General features: G+C 48.0%; 1 protein-coding gene across 3 annotated transcripts in view; it reads right to left on the bottom strand.

Annotated features, from left to right (window-relative positions):
- NECTIN2 (nectin cell adhesion molecule 2) overlaps window positions 1-17,908 on the bottom strand; it is a 78,558-nt gene that overhangs the window by 7,455 nt on the left and 53,195 nt on the right. The window contains exon 6 of one of the 3 annotated variants that reach the window (XM_072980255.2): window positions 16,063-17,729. The exons of the other annotated variants lie outside the window; for them this stretch is intronic. Within the exon in view, the coding sequence (XP_072836356.2) occupies window positions 17,260-17,729 (470 nt within the window). The 3' untranslated portion in view covers window positions 16,063-17,259. Of the gene's footprint in view, window positions 1-16,062; window positions 17,730-17,908 lie in introns of those variants that run through there. 3 annotated transcript variants of the gene reach the window in all.

The raw sequence follows: 17,908 nt of genomic DNA, 5'->3' as shown, positions 1-17,908 counted from the left end.
AGCACTGAGAACCACAAGAACCTGTTGCAGAGTTTTGATTTTCCGGCAATATTCCCTTTCACTTCACAGTAGAAGTACAGAGTTCCACAGAAGAGAATAGCTTCAAGTTCCCCAGATAGTCCACCCCTTTCTCATTAACTCCCACCTAAAGTCTCAATAATTCATTTAAAGAATAAAAACCGTTTCTTTACCTCCAGTGGCTTGAAAATTACAGACTTGTGTATAGTGGTTTCTCTATTGCACACACACTAGCAGCCGACCAAACAGATCAACAACAGACCATTGCCTCCAACAGAGGAAAAGGGACACACTCAGCAGAGCGGTGGGGGCTCTCTTTGAATTCAGAGGTGGAAAGGAACAATATTGGTCAGTGCTGTGCTGGACAATCGCCCCAGCTCAGAAAACTCCCTCCCAGTTAGCATTTGAGGTTGCAAACTACACAGTATGCCAGGTTGTAAATAAAACTCTAGCAGAACAAGTGCTGATGGCAGAGCAAGAGCAGCATCTAGGGCCACCCGTTGTCTATTATTCCACCATTCGAAGGGTGTACCGACCAGCCTCCTCCCTCTGGGAATTCCACATGAAACAAGGGAGATTCCTATGAATCATTTGTATTTATCAGGCTTCCAATCATGTCCTCTTTCTTTCCACGCTTGCTTCTGGGTGTGTGTTGTATTTTTTTTTGGAGGGGCATGATTACTAGTAATTTATTATTTATTTATTTATTTATTGGACTTATATACCGCCCCATAGCGCTACAAGCACTCTCCGGGCGGTTTACAATTTTAATTATAAAGGCTACACATTGCCCCCCCAGCAAGCTGGGTACTCATTTTACCGACCTCGGAAGGATGGAAGGCTGAGTCAAAGTGATAGTAAGCCATTATCACTGAAGTTTTGAAATGTCCTTGCGCTTCAGCTACCGCTTAAGCTTTCGTCCTCCTGCGTCGCCCAGTGACAGCTCAGTTAGAGCCATCTGAACCCAAGCTTTTTAAGGTATGTGATGAATTTAAGGAGCGGTTTCGCGATCGCTGCCCCCAGCGAGGTTCCATGGCTGAGCAGGGATTCGAAACCAGGTCCCCTTAGTTCTAGCCTGTTGCCGTACCAGCAGTTTTGCATGGGGCTGGCTGGTTGACTTTCACCGTTGTGCATCGATTTTGCCCACTGCTGTGTTTGTGTATATAAACAAGGGCAGGTGACGGACTCCGATCCCATTCCGGGTTCACCCGCACGACTGGAGTTGGCTCTTTGTCCATTTTTGGCCAATTCAGGATCTAGAATATCACGGCGAGTGTTGTGACTGGACAGTGCTGGTAAGGGTCTCTCTGCCTCCCCCTTCTGCCCCATTGAAAGCTAGACCTGCCCATAAGCAAAAATCCCACTTCTCTCCTAATTCTCTCCTCTCCACCATCTAGAATCTGATCCTGAATCTGATCCAGAGGCGACTGGTTCAACTGAGTCCTGAATTCAAGAGCCCAATGCAGATCTGGTTGTATTGGTGACACAAGAGCCAGCGTAAGGTCTTTCTGCAACTACAGTAGTGTAATCCCATTGCCTTTAGTTTCTGCCGGATTGTGTTGTCTTTTATTTATTAGCATTCCATGTCTTTTTCTTTTCTCTCGACTTGTGCTCTGCTCATCTCCCCAAACAGAACCCAGAGGGAAACCTGCACAGTTTTTTAATCCCCAAATCTTCAGCCACTAGATGGCGCCATAATCCCACAAAGAAAAAAAAGCGAGTAGCGCTGAGCTGAGCTTTCCTAGGTTAACTAGCGGTAGACTAGCAAGCTCTCCCAGCTGTGATATGTACGGGTGCGAAAGCTGGACAATAAAGAAAACGGACGGGGGGGGGAAATGATTGGGAGGAAATGATTGGGAGGAGAGCTTTAGGAGACCCTGGACGGCCAGCAAGACAAACGAGTGGGTCCTCAATCAAATCAAGCCTGAACAATCCCCAGAGGCAACAGTGTTGAAACGGAGGCTGTTTTGCTTTGAGCATCATCATGAGAAGGCAAGCTTCTCTGGAAAAGACCATCATGCTGGGAAAGGCAGAGGGCAGCAGGAAAAGAGGAAGACCCAATACGCGATGGACGGACTGGCTCCCCAAAAGAAGCCATGTGCTTGCATTTGCAAGATCTGAGCAGGGCTGTTGAGGGCAAGGCATTTTGGAGAAGACTCATTCATAGGGTTGTCATAAGTCTTGAGTGCACATAACAACAACATCGTAGGTCAATTCCTTCGGGCTAAGATTCACAAGCCAGAAGGGGTTCTGTCACCCATTCTGCCCCATGACAGCTGCAGGGAGTGGATCTTGAGCCAATTTAGGGGGAGAGGACTGGGTGTGAATTTGGGAGCAAAACCCACCCCCCTCGCCCTCTGGGGCCAAGCTTCGCACAGCGCCATCTTCTGGTCTGTGAACGTAATCTGGAAGAACAAGCCCAAGGGCAGGCATCTTCGGCCTGAGGATGGTGTCAACATCCAAGCTCATTTCCAAGATCTCGTGACAAAAGCTGGACAGCGAGGGAAGCACCAGACGGTTGGATCACACACAATTGTGCCTTCCTTTTTTCCTTTTCTTTTTAAAGATACCGGGCTCAGGGTCCAGCACCCGAAGAGTCTCCACTTTCGGGGTTTCCTTGTTTATCTATTCATTTAAATCAAGTTGTAAGAGTCAAAGAGCGTAGCGAAATGGCTTGTGCAGCTGTACGGCACGGATGTAGGTTTCCTCTCTGTGAGAAAACGGAGATCCAGTGCCCGGTGGGGTTGTTTTCATTCTACGGTCATCGGCAGAAGCAAAATAAAATATGGAAAAAGGAGACGTATAGAGCTGAACGGTCTCTATGTGCATAATTCATCATACAGGTTGCAAAAGTGTGGGTTTTTCTCGACAGGTTTTCTTATTGCTTACTTTTTAAAGAAACGTGGATGTACACGGCCCTGATGGGAAAAATCTTTCCTTGACTCTTCGAAATGGTGAGACTCGGTAGCTACGGATTGAGAGGCGGGAAGGAGACCCATAACGCTTGTCGGCTCTGAGCCAGACAGTGGGAGTGTAGTGATTAAAGTGTAATGATTAAATACTACCTTGTGCTAGTATCATGTGTGTTCAGAACGAGAAAGTGGACTGAATCATCGTGTCAGGATGAGTAACCCAAGAGTATCCATCTCCTACATCATTACAGCCTTGCTCTGTTCACTAATTAAATGTTCCTTCACATGACAACAGACAAAAATTCTTAAAAACAAACAAACCTTACAGCTCCCCAAATTCCCTCAGTCAGTGGGGCTAAAATAGTAACTTTCCTGAGTCCTGGCCCTCCTAGAAAGAAGTCCCATCCATGAAAAGAGGCCAGTGCGAGCACTGCCCCCTTCCACTTGCTGCTGTGGAACCTTCATGAGGACTAGAAGCCCTTTTTTGGTGGTGGTTCTTTATTTTATTTGAAAACGTTTCTTCAACAACTGCTTGTTCATCATTGTTGCGGCTCCTTAGGATACACCGAACAATTTCTTAGTGGAAAGATTGGTTATCTTTTTCTCTCTTTTTTTGCATTTTTTTGTGCTCTCTCTTTTCTAAATGGGAAGGAAGACTGTCTCTGTAAACTGCAGTAGTCTTTAGGGAGAGGATGTGATTTAAACAGTGCTATTATAAATTCTGAATAGAAATGAGTATTCAGAGCTTATCTGCGCCAGGTACGTGAGAAGTAGACTTAAACATAACCAGTCTTGGGGCCCGGCTTCTCTCCGCCCCCAGGATGGAGTCTGACCTTCCTTACAGGGCTGTGATTAACATTTTAGGCAAAGTGTTTTATTTTATTATATTGTTTTGATTCCATTTTTAAATTGTTAGCCGCTCAGAGTAGACTTTGGTCTAGATGGGCGCGGTATAAATTGAATGAATGGTAGTAGAACAGAAAAAACTACAACCCCAAATTGTCCCAGTCCTGTGCATTTAATAGCATCAAGATGTACAGAAATCGGCACATCGGGGAGATAACTTCATGCTTTCATGATGAGTCTGCTCAATGCCTGAAGGCAAAGCTGCTGCTAAAGGCAAAGGAGCAGATGTCAGCAAAAACATTGGCAACCACCAGCACTACGTAAGGCAGCGATAATTTCTTGGGTGTTTCCCTTTCTCTTCGATTTTCCAGAAAAAAATCAAACGGCCCGTTTGGTTGATCCCAGGCAAAGGAGGGGTCGAGACCTTCCTTTCTAGCAAAGCCCACTTCTAGCCCTTTCCTTTGTGAGAAGAAGCAAACGCTAGGAAGTGAAACCCCACTGCCAAGTTGGCGTGTTCATCCACCGGCTGATCCCCTCTGCCGCTCCCTTGGGAGAACCCATAATTACACAGCCCCATCTATTATGCATGGCCCGGCTCACGGTAAGTGGCAGCTTTTCCTCGTGGCCTCATTCGCAGCAGCTGAAAAATTAGGATTTTGAGGCTAAAAAACGAGAAAGATTTCCAAAGGAATCCTTCCCCGGTCCCCCACCAACCCTCTATCTTTTGTGCCAGCCGTGCTACTAAAAAGCCGAACGCAGCCAGGAAAACTAGATCCAGTGGAAAGGAAGACGAGACACCCAACCACATTAGTAGAGGAACCAAAGGAAGAGGTAGACCTTGCCTTCGGTTGCTCTCTCTCTCTCTCTCTCTCTCTCATCTGTTAGATCAAGAAGGGGAGGAAGAAAGAGAAAAGGGAGACAGGGAAAGAAATTAAAACCCTGGAAGAAAAACTCTTCCCTCCCCCCCCCCCCCGGCCCTACTACGGAAGGCTTAAAGGATTAAGACTTGCTTCGAGCTTAGAAATGCAGATGACTGTGGGGAAATATGACAGGCGCATATCCCGAGTATGAAATCAGAGGATCATAAAAAGAGGCTGAGATGGCAAGCAGTTCAAATCCACACATCCACCCACCCCGGCTGCCCCCAGCGCTAGAATCCTTCAAGCAAACAATATCTCGGTCACAGGCTGTGACCGGTGACCGAGAGCGAACAAGATGGCTCCGGGTTTTGGTGGCCCGCTGGCCACCTAGGCTAGGAGTCCCCATTGGTGTTGTTAGAGGTATTATCCAAGGAAGGTGGCCCCGTGGGCGTGGGTGCAGGATCATCAGAGGTTGAATTCGAGCCGCGCTAGAATTTGGCAGGGTCTCTACAGAAGGTCCCCTGGTATAAAAGCCATATGAAAATTTTGTGGGTGTACTTTTCCGGCGGTGGGATTCTTTCTAATCTACAAAAAGTAACTTTTCCAAGATCTGTTATGGGGCCATCATGTGTTACGTCTGAAAATACTAAATAAAGAACCTTAGAAATAGATATATACTGTATTTTTCTGTGTATAAGATGCCCCCCATGTATAACACCCCCACTTTTCTAACCCAAAATAAGAAATCTAAGTGGGACTTAGCAAGTGTAGGGGGAAAGGGATCAAAGCCCTGCAGGATCGCTTTGATCCCTGTTTTTCCCCTCCACTTGTTTTTGTTCTCTCCTCAGCTTCTATGTATAAGACGACCCTCAATTTTTATTCTAAAGATTTTAAACAAAAGTATAGTCTTATACACGGAAAAAATACGGCATGTATTTCTGCGGTGTATTTATCGGAACTGGCCATGAGAGGGAGCCAGAAACCATGCAATGCATAGCGTTCAATGTCTCTGCATTATTCAGAATCCGCTGGGACGGGCGCGAGAACAGAATCTCTGTGGAAACCACCATCCTAATGTATCCCATGCATCGTAGAATATTTTCATATGTATGTGTGCATCCATGCTCATGCAGACATTTTTGGCCTCCATGTATCCCAGCCATTCTGATACCTCTGGCAGGAATCAAGGGTCATGGTGATGCTCACAGATCACTTCCTGCGCTGTACGATGATGCTTTGAGAACAGGTTCCTCCCTCAATTGATCCTAGCAGAGTCTCAGTTTTATTGAGGATAAAAGAAAGGAGGGAAGCCAGGCTCAGGTAGACCCGCCCGACAGGTCATACTGGAGATAATAATCTCGTATCAACAATGATCGTCCACCAGATCAACAGCCGCGGTGTGTACACACACACACACCCGCACCCTCAAGAAGTACAGTCAGAAGGACCGCTCTAGGGAGCTCACGCCTCGTGGGCAGAGGCACAAGGAGGGAGAGGTGATGAGTCAATGTTGAGTGTTGCTTTTCGGGAACCGTACAGGTCAGAGGAGTGGCTGAGAGCAAAAACCTCTCTTTTCAGGGAAGGAGATGGATTTCGAGAAAAGAGGAAGGGAGGGAAGGAGCAGGAGACCTTTTTTTTTTCTCCCTGGACATGGAAGTTTCACATTCCAGAGCATTGACGTGGCATGGGTACCACAGAGTTCCAGATCACGGGCCCTCCCACGCTGCCTGACCTTGGTATCGGCACCCCCTCCATAGGGAAAAAACAACTATGGCAACAGCTGGGCTTACAGCCTCCCCTCGACTGTTCACACTCTCCGTGGTGAGAACCAACGTTTTTATCTTATCTCTGCTTCTCTCTCCTGTGAGCAAAGTCCAGTTTCGCTCCCTCCCTTCTTGGCTTCCAGGGTGAAGGGCTGGCTCGGTGTCCAGCACTCGTCCGGAATGACCATACGTGGAGGTCCACGATTGAGCCTCCAGCCCTGCAGTGCCAAGAAACCCGCTGCCCCCCAAATCAAGGCTGTAATTAGCTCCCACTATGATATGGATTTATTAAGCTCGTTTTAATTAAACCACAGAGGGACGAATCCCCACGAGAAACATCAACTTTCCCTTCCTTAAGGAGACTTCCTTGGTCTCTGATAGCCGCAGAAGCCATGAAGACACAAAGATGAAGGGGGGGGGGAAGTTACTGATTGAAATCCTAACCTTTCTGCAATGGTTAAGGTGGGATTCTCCTAACCTGGCACCCTCTTGGTGGGTGGGACTACAACTCCCATTGTCCCACAGGCATCGGGGAGGGCTGGGGTTGTTGTGTACCACGTTCAGAAGGCGCTGAGTAGGGGAAGCTGTGTAAAGGGAAATTAGGATGTTCAGCTGGCAGGGACACCTGTTGCTCTTGGCAGGGGTGCAACCAGGAAGAAAGGTGAGGGAGAAACAGGCACAAGATGTGGCTAAGGCACAACCAGAGTGGAAGGTAGCCCCACGCTTGGTCTCAAGGATTATGCTGGCGGAGGTAAGCAACAGGATTCTGAATTAGTCAGAATCCTATTGCTTACATCCAGCAGCAGAAATGCAACAGCAAAATACACAGCGGTAAACTAAAGAGCTGTAGCTTTCATTCCTGGTCAGGCACCAGTCGTGTGACTTAGCACTCCTTGAAGAATGCAGGCGGCAGCTGATGAACTAGGGGCAATTTCCTGCTGTGATGTACGCCGTTGAACTTATGCCGGTGTATATCAGCAGTAGGATTCGGGTCCGTGTCTTCGCCGTCAAAAAGGAGCAACTGGAGTCAGCAAAGGGTGAAAAGCGCTCAGAGAGTTCAGCAGAGTGTCTGGAGCATCTGTGCTAATTAATACCTAAATTCATGAGATGCGTACCTTTGGCACTGCGGTGCTTACACACGTTTCAAGCACAGGGTGACGTGCTCTCTAGTGGTTTGAAGAACCCTGGAAAAGGGAAGTGTCCTTTGTCCTTTCTATTGACATACTCATTTGCTTCACTTTCAAAAGAGTTTCGCCCAGACAAAAAAGAAAGAAAGAAAGCTAGGGCAAAACCAGCTCCTAAATACACAACCCACCGAGCCAAGGCAGTTTGATCTTTGTCTCCGTCTGCCTCGCTGTTTCAGGAGGAAGAACACAAGATTTTTTTTCTGTCTCTCCCCCAGAGAGATTTCCTTAAAGGCGAGTTGCTCCCTCAGTTTCAGCCCCTCCCTCGGGAATCTCTTTGCTCAATGTTTACATGAAACTCAACAAAAGAGGCAGATAGCCAGCGCTTTCTGCTGGGGAGGAATGCATTTACGCACCTTCCCTGGAGCCAGGGTTTGCTGGCAGCCCTCTGCCCCCTTACCAGGAGGGCAGGAGGGGGACCAGCGGAGCGTAGGTTTTCAGAGCAGCAAGGTGTGAGAGAAATTCAAGTTGTCCGACGGGCAACACTGAGCTTCTTTCTAGCTTCAGGCTGTCTTTTTGAAGGGATGGGACAGAAGAACCGTTTGAAGGCCTGCCAGAGGAGACACTCCTGCTTCTGAGATGCCCTTTGTTTTAAGGTCTGGTTGAAACAGAAAGAACCAGGGAAAAGAGGTCAAAAAGGGAACGTGGAGGCTCCAGAATCCCCCGTCCGGTCTGCAGCCTCCGGGTAGTAAATTCCACAGGGAAACAAGTCCTGAAGTCACAGCCTTCTCCACATGGGTGTGATGTGCTGGAATTCTACATAAGTTATTAAAAGTCGTTTTTAATCTTGTACCTGTAGCATTAGCACTGTGGTTTTATCCAAATTTCTGTTCGTTGTGTGTGTGTGTGTGTGTGTGTGTGTGAGAGAGAGAGAGAGAGAGAGAGAGAGAGAGAGAGAGAGAGAGTGAGAGAGAGGTGGCCAACCCACTCTTGACAAAGAACCTGTTGGGGGTGCAGGGAGGGTTACTTTCATTATCATCCTATCATCTTCAACATCCCTACAGTCCTCGTGTCACTAAACTTTGAGCAGCCATCCTTCTTGAAGTAGTTATGGGCTGAGCAAGAAGGGGAACGGACTGTCCTGAGACACATTAATTTTTGGCTTGCCCTGTTTTGACCTGGGCGGGACCCGCAAGCTCCAAAAGAAGAAAAGATACTTAAGCATTAGGCTATACCCTTTGGAGACCAAGGTCATGCACAGGTATTTACAATGAATATGTATAGGTGTGAAAGAGGAACGGTTTACAAAGTAGATAGGGGGGAAAACATTCATGTTGGTGGAGAGCTTTCTAGATACCATGGACCACCATAGAGCTAAATACAGTGGACCCTTGACTTACAGATGGCTTGACTTACAGACTTTTTGAGTTACAGACTTCTCTGGCTGCAAAATTTAGGTTTGACTTGCAGCCTGAGAATTGACTTACAGACCAGAAAAAAACCAAAATGGAACAAAAACGGCCTGTTACGGGATTAATCGGTTTTCAATGCACTGTAGGTCAATGGAGACTTGACTTACAGACTTTTAGACTTGAGAACCGCCTTCCAATACGGATTAAGTTCTCAAGTCAAGACCCCACTGTAAGTGGATTCCAGATTAAATTAAGCTTGAACTCCCACTGAAAGCTAAAATGGTTAAACATACTTTAGAGATGGGATGGGACTCTATGGTCTTATCGGCCCCTTCCAACTCAATTGTTCTATGATTCAATGATATCGTAAGAGAGTAACACTCATGGGAGCTGACGCTCATCGTAGGAGAAATGGAAGATCAAATATGGGATGGGTTGACTGAAGAAAGGAAGACATTGGGCTACAAGGACCGAGCAGGGCTGTTAGTGGTTGGATATTCCATTAATGTATAGTGTTGCAGGAATCAGAAAGTGGGTTGATGCTACACCACACCTGGTAAAAGACACGAGAGGAGGACTCTGAAATCATCGTGGGAACGGCAGGTGGAACATGACTGTCTCTGCGGCAGGACCAGATATAAGCCAATGCCCCTACTGGAAAGAGTCTTCCAAGAGGGTTGCCAACTGATTCAGAAAAATATATGTACATATTTTCTGGCTCACGCCTACAGCTGTAACAACAGACCAATGGGCAGAATTCAAGCTTTTCAGAGCCAAAGATAAGGTCCGGTTCAGGGGCAGAAAAAGTGTAGGTCTCCAGATGTTGCTGGACTACAACAGCCATCAACCCCAGCCAACCTAGCCAAAATAGGATGGTGTTGGGAATTGTAACCCAACAGTCTTTGGGAGATCCCATACCCCTGATCTTTGGGAGAGACCCGTATCAGCCCTGGCGCAGACTGCTGCGTTTTTCCGATGATACGGTGGATAGAAATGCAGGCCTCTTCCGAGAAATCAGCCAGCTTCTCCCTCCCCGCCCCCCGCAGCGTGGCTTCTGCTATATTTTGGGGATATTAATAGGCAGCTCAAGATAGCAGGGTATAATTAGCCTGTGTAGTCACAGAAGTTATCCAGTAACGTGAGACATTTCTTCATCGTGTAAAAGACGTACGTCGGAGGTCTTCATGCATTCCTCTCTGTGGTTACAAGTTAGAAGCCCATCAGGTAGCTGCAAATAAGTGCTAACCACCTGATCTGGGTGAATAATTCCAGCCAGACACCCTGACATTTACCAACGGGAAAAGTTGTCCTGGCACAGAGATAAAGGATGGCTACAGTTTTGCTTCATAAACATCCGGATCAAAACTGTATTCCCCTCGCCTACCCCATCTTTCGAGTACTCAAGAATCAGCACTGCCCGGAGATGCAGGGGTCAGAAAATTCTTGACTTTCCAGATGTGGATGGGCTACAGCATCCCATCAGCCCCACCCCACATGCCCAATGGTGGAGGCTAATGGGTGTTGTAGTTCTGGAGCAAACGGAGGATCCCGTGTACACCATCTCAGGCGGTGAGAATAAAGGCTGAGATTCAAATACTAGTTTTATTCCTTAAAACTCCTTGGCACTTGATGGTAAACAGTACGGAAAAACCTCTCGCACTGACCTTGTTATGACCTTCTCCCGCAGATTATGGCACTCAAGCATTTTTTTAAAAATTGTCTTTTAAGTAGAAGCAGCTGCAGTGCTCTTTTACCTTCCCAGGGACTGCAGGCCGGGCGAGTTAAGGATGAGGAAAATCAGTTATGGACCTGAACGGCAAACCCCATGCCTTAAAAATTGGTCCCCATGGAAGGACTTGATTTGATATTCACGCTTGCCTTTCATTGGATCAGATCCCATTGTGATCTGACTGTGGGATTAGGATGGCGCGAGAGGCCAGGGATCAAAACGCAAACGGGCGAGGTGCCTCCCACACTTTCGGTGGCTCGCCAACGTGCCTAACAACGCTAAATCCATGTCTTTCTTTGCCTGCCTTAAAACTTCATTTCATGGGGGATTTGGGCTGGTCCCAGTTGCTCCAGAAGTGCTCTGAACATCAAGAACGCATTACGAAGGGCAGCTGGGATAACCACTAAGTTGTACCTTTCCCATAATGGTACAATTAGAGGAAGAGGCTTCCTATAAGATGGGAGTGCCTCTTTTCGAGCGTCTTCGAGTGAAGTTCTGTGAGTTTTTTGGATTACAACTCCCAGAATCCTGCTGCCTGGGGAATTCTGGAAACTGTACTCCAAAAAAAATCCATTTGCACACCTTCGCCCCCCCCAACACCTGTACAGTAGAACCCTCCATCCACAGGATCAATATCCGCTGATACTTTTATCCACTGCCTGAAAACACTAAATTAAAAAAAAAAACACAGAACTACACATTTCTTGGGTGTATTTACCAGAACTGGCCACTAGAGAGACACAAAGACCATGCAATGTATAGCATTTCATACTTCTGCGGTTTTTCAGCATCTGCTGGGGCGGGGTGGGGGAGAGACTGGGACTGATCACCTGCGGGTCCCACAGTCCTACCACATTTGGACATAGCACTGAGTCCTGTGGCCCCAATAACTGAGGCAAAAGGAGAGTGGTTTCACAGATGCATTATTGTCACCTGCCCCATCCTCTGAGGACTTTTAAGTATCCGCATTTACCTTCCTATTGAGTGACGGATGGATGGATGGATAGCCTGCTCAGAAAATTATTCATTTCCATAACTTCTGCCGTCCTCAGGGTTCCATTTCTACCTAGAGCCATGCCATGCTTTGTACAAGGGCTGGCGGGGGGGAGAGTAAAACCAATTCCATGTTTTTGTAACAAAACAAAGAATACCCTCAATGAAACTCCCAAAATATCTCTTTCAGACTAATGTGTGCTACAGGACCACTTATGCAAAGGAAGGCTATTTGCATAGATTTTATATGCATGCATGTTAAGCACAGTGTTTAGAATGCTTTTTGTTTTTAATGCAGAACAGAAAATGGCACTGCTGCTTTTGAATAAAATATCCACAGAGAGAGAGAGAGAGAGAGAGAGAGAGAGAGAGCAGTTATTTGTTACAGCAGATTGCGTGATGGACTTTTTTAAAAAAAGCTTGTCTCTCAATGGGTCAAGTATATGCTAACCCATTAGGTGCATCATCACAACACAGATCACTTAAGATAAGGAATTTACTTTCAGGAGATGGTGGCAAGCACTAACTCAGATGGATTTTTAAACAGGACTTAAGAAGGGCCAGGCAGATGTAGCTCTCCAGATGTTGTAAGAGTGTCACTCCTATAAGACCCTATCCTCAGCGAGGCTGGCTAGGACCCAAGGGAACTACAATCTAAAAACATCTGGGAGCCCCCAGCTCCTGACCTTGAGCTGGAGAAAAATCTCTGGAAGGAAAAGGCCATCGACATCTGTTTCGTCCCGAAAGCAAAAAAGAATTTCCTGATCTAAAAGGCTGTAGAAAAGATCTACTAGAGAAAATTAACTGAGGGGAAAAATTGGGAGGGGAAAGACTGAGGTCTCGGTGTGATGCATAGAAAAGGATAAAGAATCACCTCGATTCGAGGCCACAAGTCCTGTGCTTATTGTTCACTCACTTTGTGTGTAGGACAATCAGAGATCAAAACTGCAACCAGTACTGAGCGTCTGAAGTAGCCACACCTTTTGGATAGAATATTCCACCTACCATATTTTCCGTGTATAAGACGCCCCCATGTATAAGACGCCCCCCCCCAAACTTTTCTAACCCAAAATTAAGAAATCTAAGTGGGGCTTGGCAAGTGTAGGGGGAATGGGATCAAAGCGCTGCAGGATCGCTTTGATCCCTGCTTTCCCCTCCACTTGTTTTTCTCTCTCCTCAGCTTACTTCCGTGTATAAGACAACCCAAAATTTTTAGTCTAAAGATTTTAGACAAAAGTATAATCTTATACATGGCAAAATACAGTATTTGCCTTCTGATCTTCTGCTTTTACAGTCAAGTCACACTTCTGCACTCACTGGGAATCCTTGGTGAGCACAGAATCCTGAATCGGCTGTTCTGGGCTTCTCTCCCCAACCTCCTCCTAGATGTGTGTGCATTTCTGCAATCTTTGAACCCTGATAATGCTGCCTTGTTTACCTGTGGGTGTCCTGTTTTGGCTACACCCTCTGTAAAGGCCTCCTCCCAAAACAGCAGGGGCGGGGGAGAACAGACAGCTCGAAAACAGTGGCCCTCGGGCTGTTGCTTGGACCGCAGCCCATAGCATCCTTAATATTGCTTTAAACTGCTCATGGACAATGGGAATTATAGTTCAGCCACATCAAGAAAGGTCACAGTGTCCCTGCTCCTACTGTAACCATTCAGATGTGGTTGGCTGGCCTCAGCCCAGTGATGAGAAAGGATGGCACCAGTTTATCAAGTCTTTGAGGGACAAAGTTCCTGAATTACAGCATAGGTGGGAAACATGTGGTCCTCTAAATCAGTGGTTTCCAACCTTCAGTAATCCAGGTGTACTTGGACTGCAACTCCCAGAAGTCTTTCCCACCAGCTATGCTGGCCAGGGTTTCTGGGAGTTGCAGTCCAAGAACACCTGGTTTACCGAGCCACTCCTCTAGATGAAAATGCTCTAAAATTCTCCTCTGTGGGTTTAGAGAAAGTGATTTTCTTTCTATGGGATAGGCAGAAAGCATTCTAGGAATGAACCGAAGGGGGGGCGGGCGGTTGGAAGCACAAACACAAAACTTTGGAGAAAAGACTTTGATGATGTATTGCAGACCTTCTGCAGTTTCCAGTTTGGCTGCTTGAAAAAAACAAGCCCCTGTTTTGCATCACGGTGGTTATAAAAGTTCATTTTGGAGGCTGGGGTAGGGAATTAGCTAATATTGATATGGCTGTAGAAGTGGACTAGGAAGCCGGGGGGTGGGGGCGGGCGGGGGTAAAGCAAACAACGACTTCCCCAGTCTTCTTCTATTCCCCTTTTTACTCCCAACTCCATTTTTTTCATCGAACACTTGTTTAGCAGAGGGATGAGAATGACTGCTAATCATCTGAAATGTCCCTTTCTCTCTCCGGCATTTAATTCCTCTTTGTATGCCACTAACACGTCGTTCTGTCTTTATCCCAAAACTTGCTGGCGTAGACCTTTCAGCGGCAGCACTGGCATTAAAGAAATATTCCTTAAAATGTACTTTCACCACGCAATTGACCAGAGGGGCTGGGGTCCTTTCTCCTAAAGCTACAGGACAAGAAATATTTAGAAAAGGCAGCACCTTTTTAGCTCCTCATCTTCTGGTAACGGGCCAACAGGGAGAAAGTTATAGGGGGAAGCATTTCCTGGCACAGAGGAGAAGCTGAAAGCTTCGCGGCTAAAGTTTCAGTGTGGGAGACGCAACCGTTTTAAAAATATATACATATATAAGAAAGTCTGTGTTTGCAGCCGCCGCCTTGATGCTTTCTTACCATTTCCACCTGCAGATAAAGGCATCTGCACAGTGGCAGATGAAATACACTGTTTTTGTATAAAACAGCGCTTGGGTTACACCTGCTCTGTCTTTCTTGGCGGTTGGCTGCCTTTGAAGGAAACAGTAGTTCTTTCCTGGGCCAGACAGATGGTCATGGAGACCGGCAAACGTTGACCGGTCAGATGGGATCTAAAACGATAAGCGCTCTTCTACAATGACAGGAAATCATTTGAAGGCTGGCTTAACAGGGAAACTGAATGCGGTGTGTTTCACCCGCTTGCCGACGGAGGAACACCAGTCCTCGTCTCCCCCAGCGGATCACCCTCACAGCTCATAAGACCAGCAGGCAGCGCTCCTGATCCTCAAAACTAGGACTTCTCTGCCTCTTTGGGTGAACCACCACGCCCATCGTCCTTCGCCACTGGCCAAGCTGGCAAGGGCTGATGGGAGCGGAAGCCGACAACCTTTGGAAAGCCACGGGACACACACCCTCCTCAAAACGCTGTTCTGATGGTGGTGGTCTTGACCAGGAGGCCAAAACTGACCCTCAAAGGCTGCTGTCATCTTACTTGGCTGTGTGTTTGATCCCTTTCCAAGGCCCAAGCGGAACAGAACTGACAGGTCTTTAGCACAGAAGGCTGTGCCTGGTTCCTTTGAGAACAGTGGTTCCTAAAGAACAGTGGTCCCCAACCTCCAGATGTTCTTGGACTACAACTCCCAGAAGACTTCTCCACCACCTCTGCTGGCCAGGATTTGTGGGAGTTGAAGTCCAAGAGTATCTGGAGGCCCAAGGTTGGGGAACCACTGCTCTAGAACAACTCCAGAGATCCACCAGTACGCCCTGATAAATCTTCTAGCTTGTCCAGCACCTACTTCCAGGTGTTCTTGGACTACAACTCCCAGAAACCTCCACCACTAGCTCTGCTGGCTGGGGTTTCTGGCAGCTGCAGTCCAAGAACACGTGGGTGACCCAAGGTTGGGAACCACTCTGCCCTAGAGGTTTTTGGACTGCAAGTCCCATCAAAATAGCCAATACAGCAAAGAGTGGGGAATGCTGGGAATCAGAGTCCGAAAACATACATAGGTGCCCCACCCCTGCATCTACTTTTTCATCAATGGGTGCCTCTTGTGCTCATTTTCCTGAGGAAGAAGGGGAAAAAATAGGAAGTACATTTTTCCTCTTTAGCAACCTTTTCCTCCCCCCTCTTAATTGCAAGAGACAGTACTTCAGAATTAATAAAAATCAATAGTTCTGGTGCCCTTCCAAGTTTAGGGAAAGAGGCCAACATCCTTATCAGTTGCACCAATACAACATGCACAGTGGAGACGGTTACCCTGAACTAGGACAGGGTAGATTTTTTTTTATCCCTTTCCATAGCTCAAATGCCCTCTCTCTTCTCACGTGGCTAGCTCTAAGCCCCTTGGGACATTTCATCTGCAATTAATTCTACACCAAACCAGCAGGTTTTAAATATGCATGTAAGCAACGAGGCCAGAGAAGTAACACTGTCATTAGTGGAGAGATTTAGTCTCACTACATTACCGAGTTGCTTCTCCTTCAGCCGGATAGTTATGTGTCACACCATCCCAGTTTTTCCACGGACTCCCTCGTTCTGAGTAAATACAAGACAAGTCAACGAGAGTCGGCGTTTGAGACGATTTTTAATTACACACGAAAGCCAAGACAGGGGCCCACCGGGAACACACACACACACACAAAGAAAAAAATCCCAACAACCACCCAGTACGAAAATAACTCTGAGCCTTTTTTGGGGGGGAAAGAGGCTGGGGTATTTACAGACGACGGGAGTTTGGACAAGGGAGGACAGGGGCATGAGAGATAAAAGTGCTGGTCCCCACAAGGCACAGCATGGAGTGAATGTCTGTGGGAGGAAGAGACGGATGCAGGTCTCTCCTGCTCTTCCACATTTCGATACACGTGTGCAAGGGTGGACGCAACGGACCAAGGAATGGACGAGGCTGACAAAGCTTGGCCAACAGACATAACTCTTTTGAAAAGAAAAAGGAAAGAGCAACTATAAAAAGAACACGGGATAAGAGGAAGAAGCCCTGATTCTTCCCAGCTGCACCAACGGGGTCTTGCTCCCTGTCGGTGGAAAAACAGGCCAGCCTTGGTGACCTGCAGAGCAGGCAAGGTGTAGGGTGTGAGAAGACCCTGGCCCCCGGCACTTTGACAGCAGCATGGACTTGCCATCCCGGCGCCAGGTTGGGGGGAAGATGCAGCAACAGCCGTATCTTCGGAGTTAAAAGCACCAGAAACCAGAGGGAGTCATTCAGGGAGGAAAAGATGAGCAGCATCAGAGCCTGGGGTGTCACACAGGCGGTCGCCCCGCACTCCCGGCCTGATCGTCACGGGTTCGAAAGAAGTCCCAGCCCTATTCCCAGCTGCTCCAACCCAGTTTTTGTCTGTTTGTTTGCTGAAAGAGTCAGCGTTGTGTCTTCTCTGCGCATCTCTGATCAACAAGATTTTAAAGTTCCTTTTAAGGCCGCCGCAGAGCCCCTCGCATCTCCTCGCAGGGAGACAAAGGGGGAGGTCCTTGACGGCAAGCCCCCCCACCCACTTCTGCTGCTCTTAAGAAGAGAAAGAACCCAAATGAAGGAAAATTAAAATCCCAGTGCCCCCAACTTGTTCGGTGGGGCTCCTTCTGCTCCTTCCAGGGTGTCTCTCTCTTGCAGCGCCTTTTGAAAAGAGGAAGCGCCCGCCACGGATTCCGGCCGCACAGGGCCCATAAATTAATAACACGGAGGTTAAAAAAACCCATGAAGAACACCTAAAAAGGTCTGTGGGAGTCCTCTCTTCCCGTCCCGTCGGAGGCCGGGCTCACACATAGACGGCCGTCTTTGAGATGATAGAGCCATCGTGCTGGGACTCCATGTCATCGTACTCGTAGCCGTGGCAGGAGGAGCCCATTCGCAACATGGGGCCCAGCTGGTCGTACCGTTCCTCCTCGTCTTCCAGGCGGCGAGATGGGTAGCCGTAGGGCTGGAGCCGCTCCTCACGTTCCTCCTCCTCCTCGTCTTCCTCCTCATAGTTGTCGTACTCTTCTCGCCCCCTCCCGGGAGCGGCCCGGAGGGGCCGGTCCAGCTCGGCGAACTCTCGGACCGGAGGAGGCGCCGTCCCGTTGCCGAAGACCCGGGTCTTCGGGTTGTAGGAGCCTTTGTTGGCCCGGGGTCGGCGGCGGTAGAAGACGAAGACCACGACAGCCCCCAGAATCACCAGGGCCAGGATCCCCCCCACGATGGACCCAACCAGGGCTCCGGAGCTGCCACTCTGCCTCTTCGCCGGCTGGTCTGAGTAAAGAAAGGAAGACGAAGGGGGGGGGAAGGTCACTCAGAGGAAACCATAAGCCTTGCCAGCGCTGAGGAAGGGGCAGAGCTGCAGACGGAGCCATGGAAAGGAACATGGGGCCGGTCGAGGTGTGTGTGGGGGGTCTCGGGGGACCCCGCCTCCTCTCTCATCGGCCGGGTGG

The sequence above is a fragment of the Pogona vitticeps genome, chromosome 9 (assembly GCF_051106095.1).
Source record: "Pogona vitticeps strain Pit_001003342236 chromosome 9, PviZW2.1, whole genome shotgun sequence".
In the NCBI taxonomy this organism is placed as follows: Eukaryota; Metazoa; Chordata; class Lepidosauria; order Squamata; family Agamidae; genus Pogona; species Pogona vitticeps.
The sequence above is the reverse complement of the archived record's forward strand: the minus strand, read 5'-3'. Positions and strand labels throughout refer to the sequence as shown.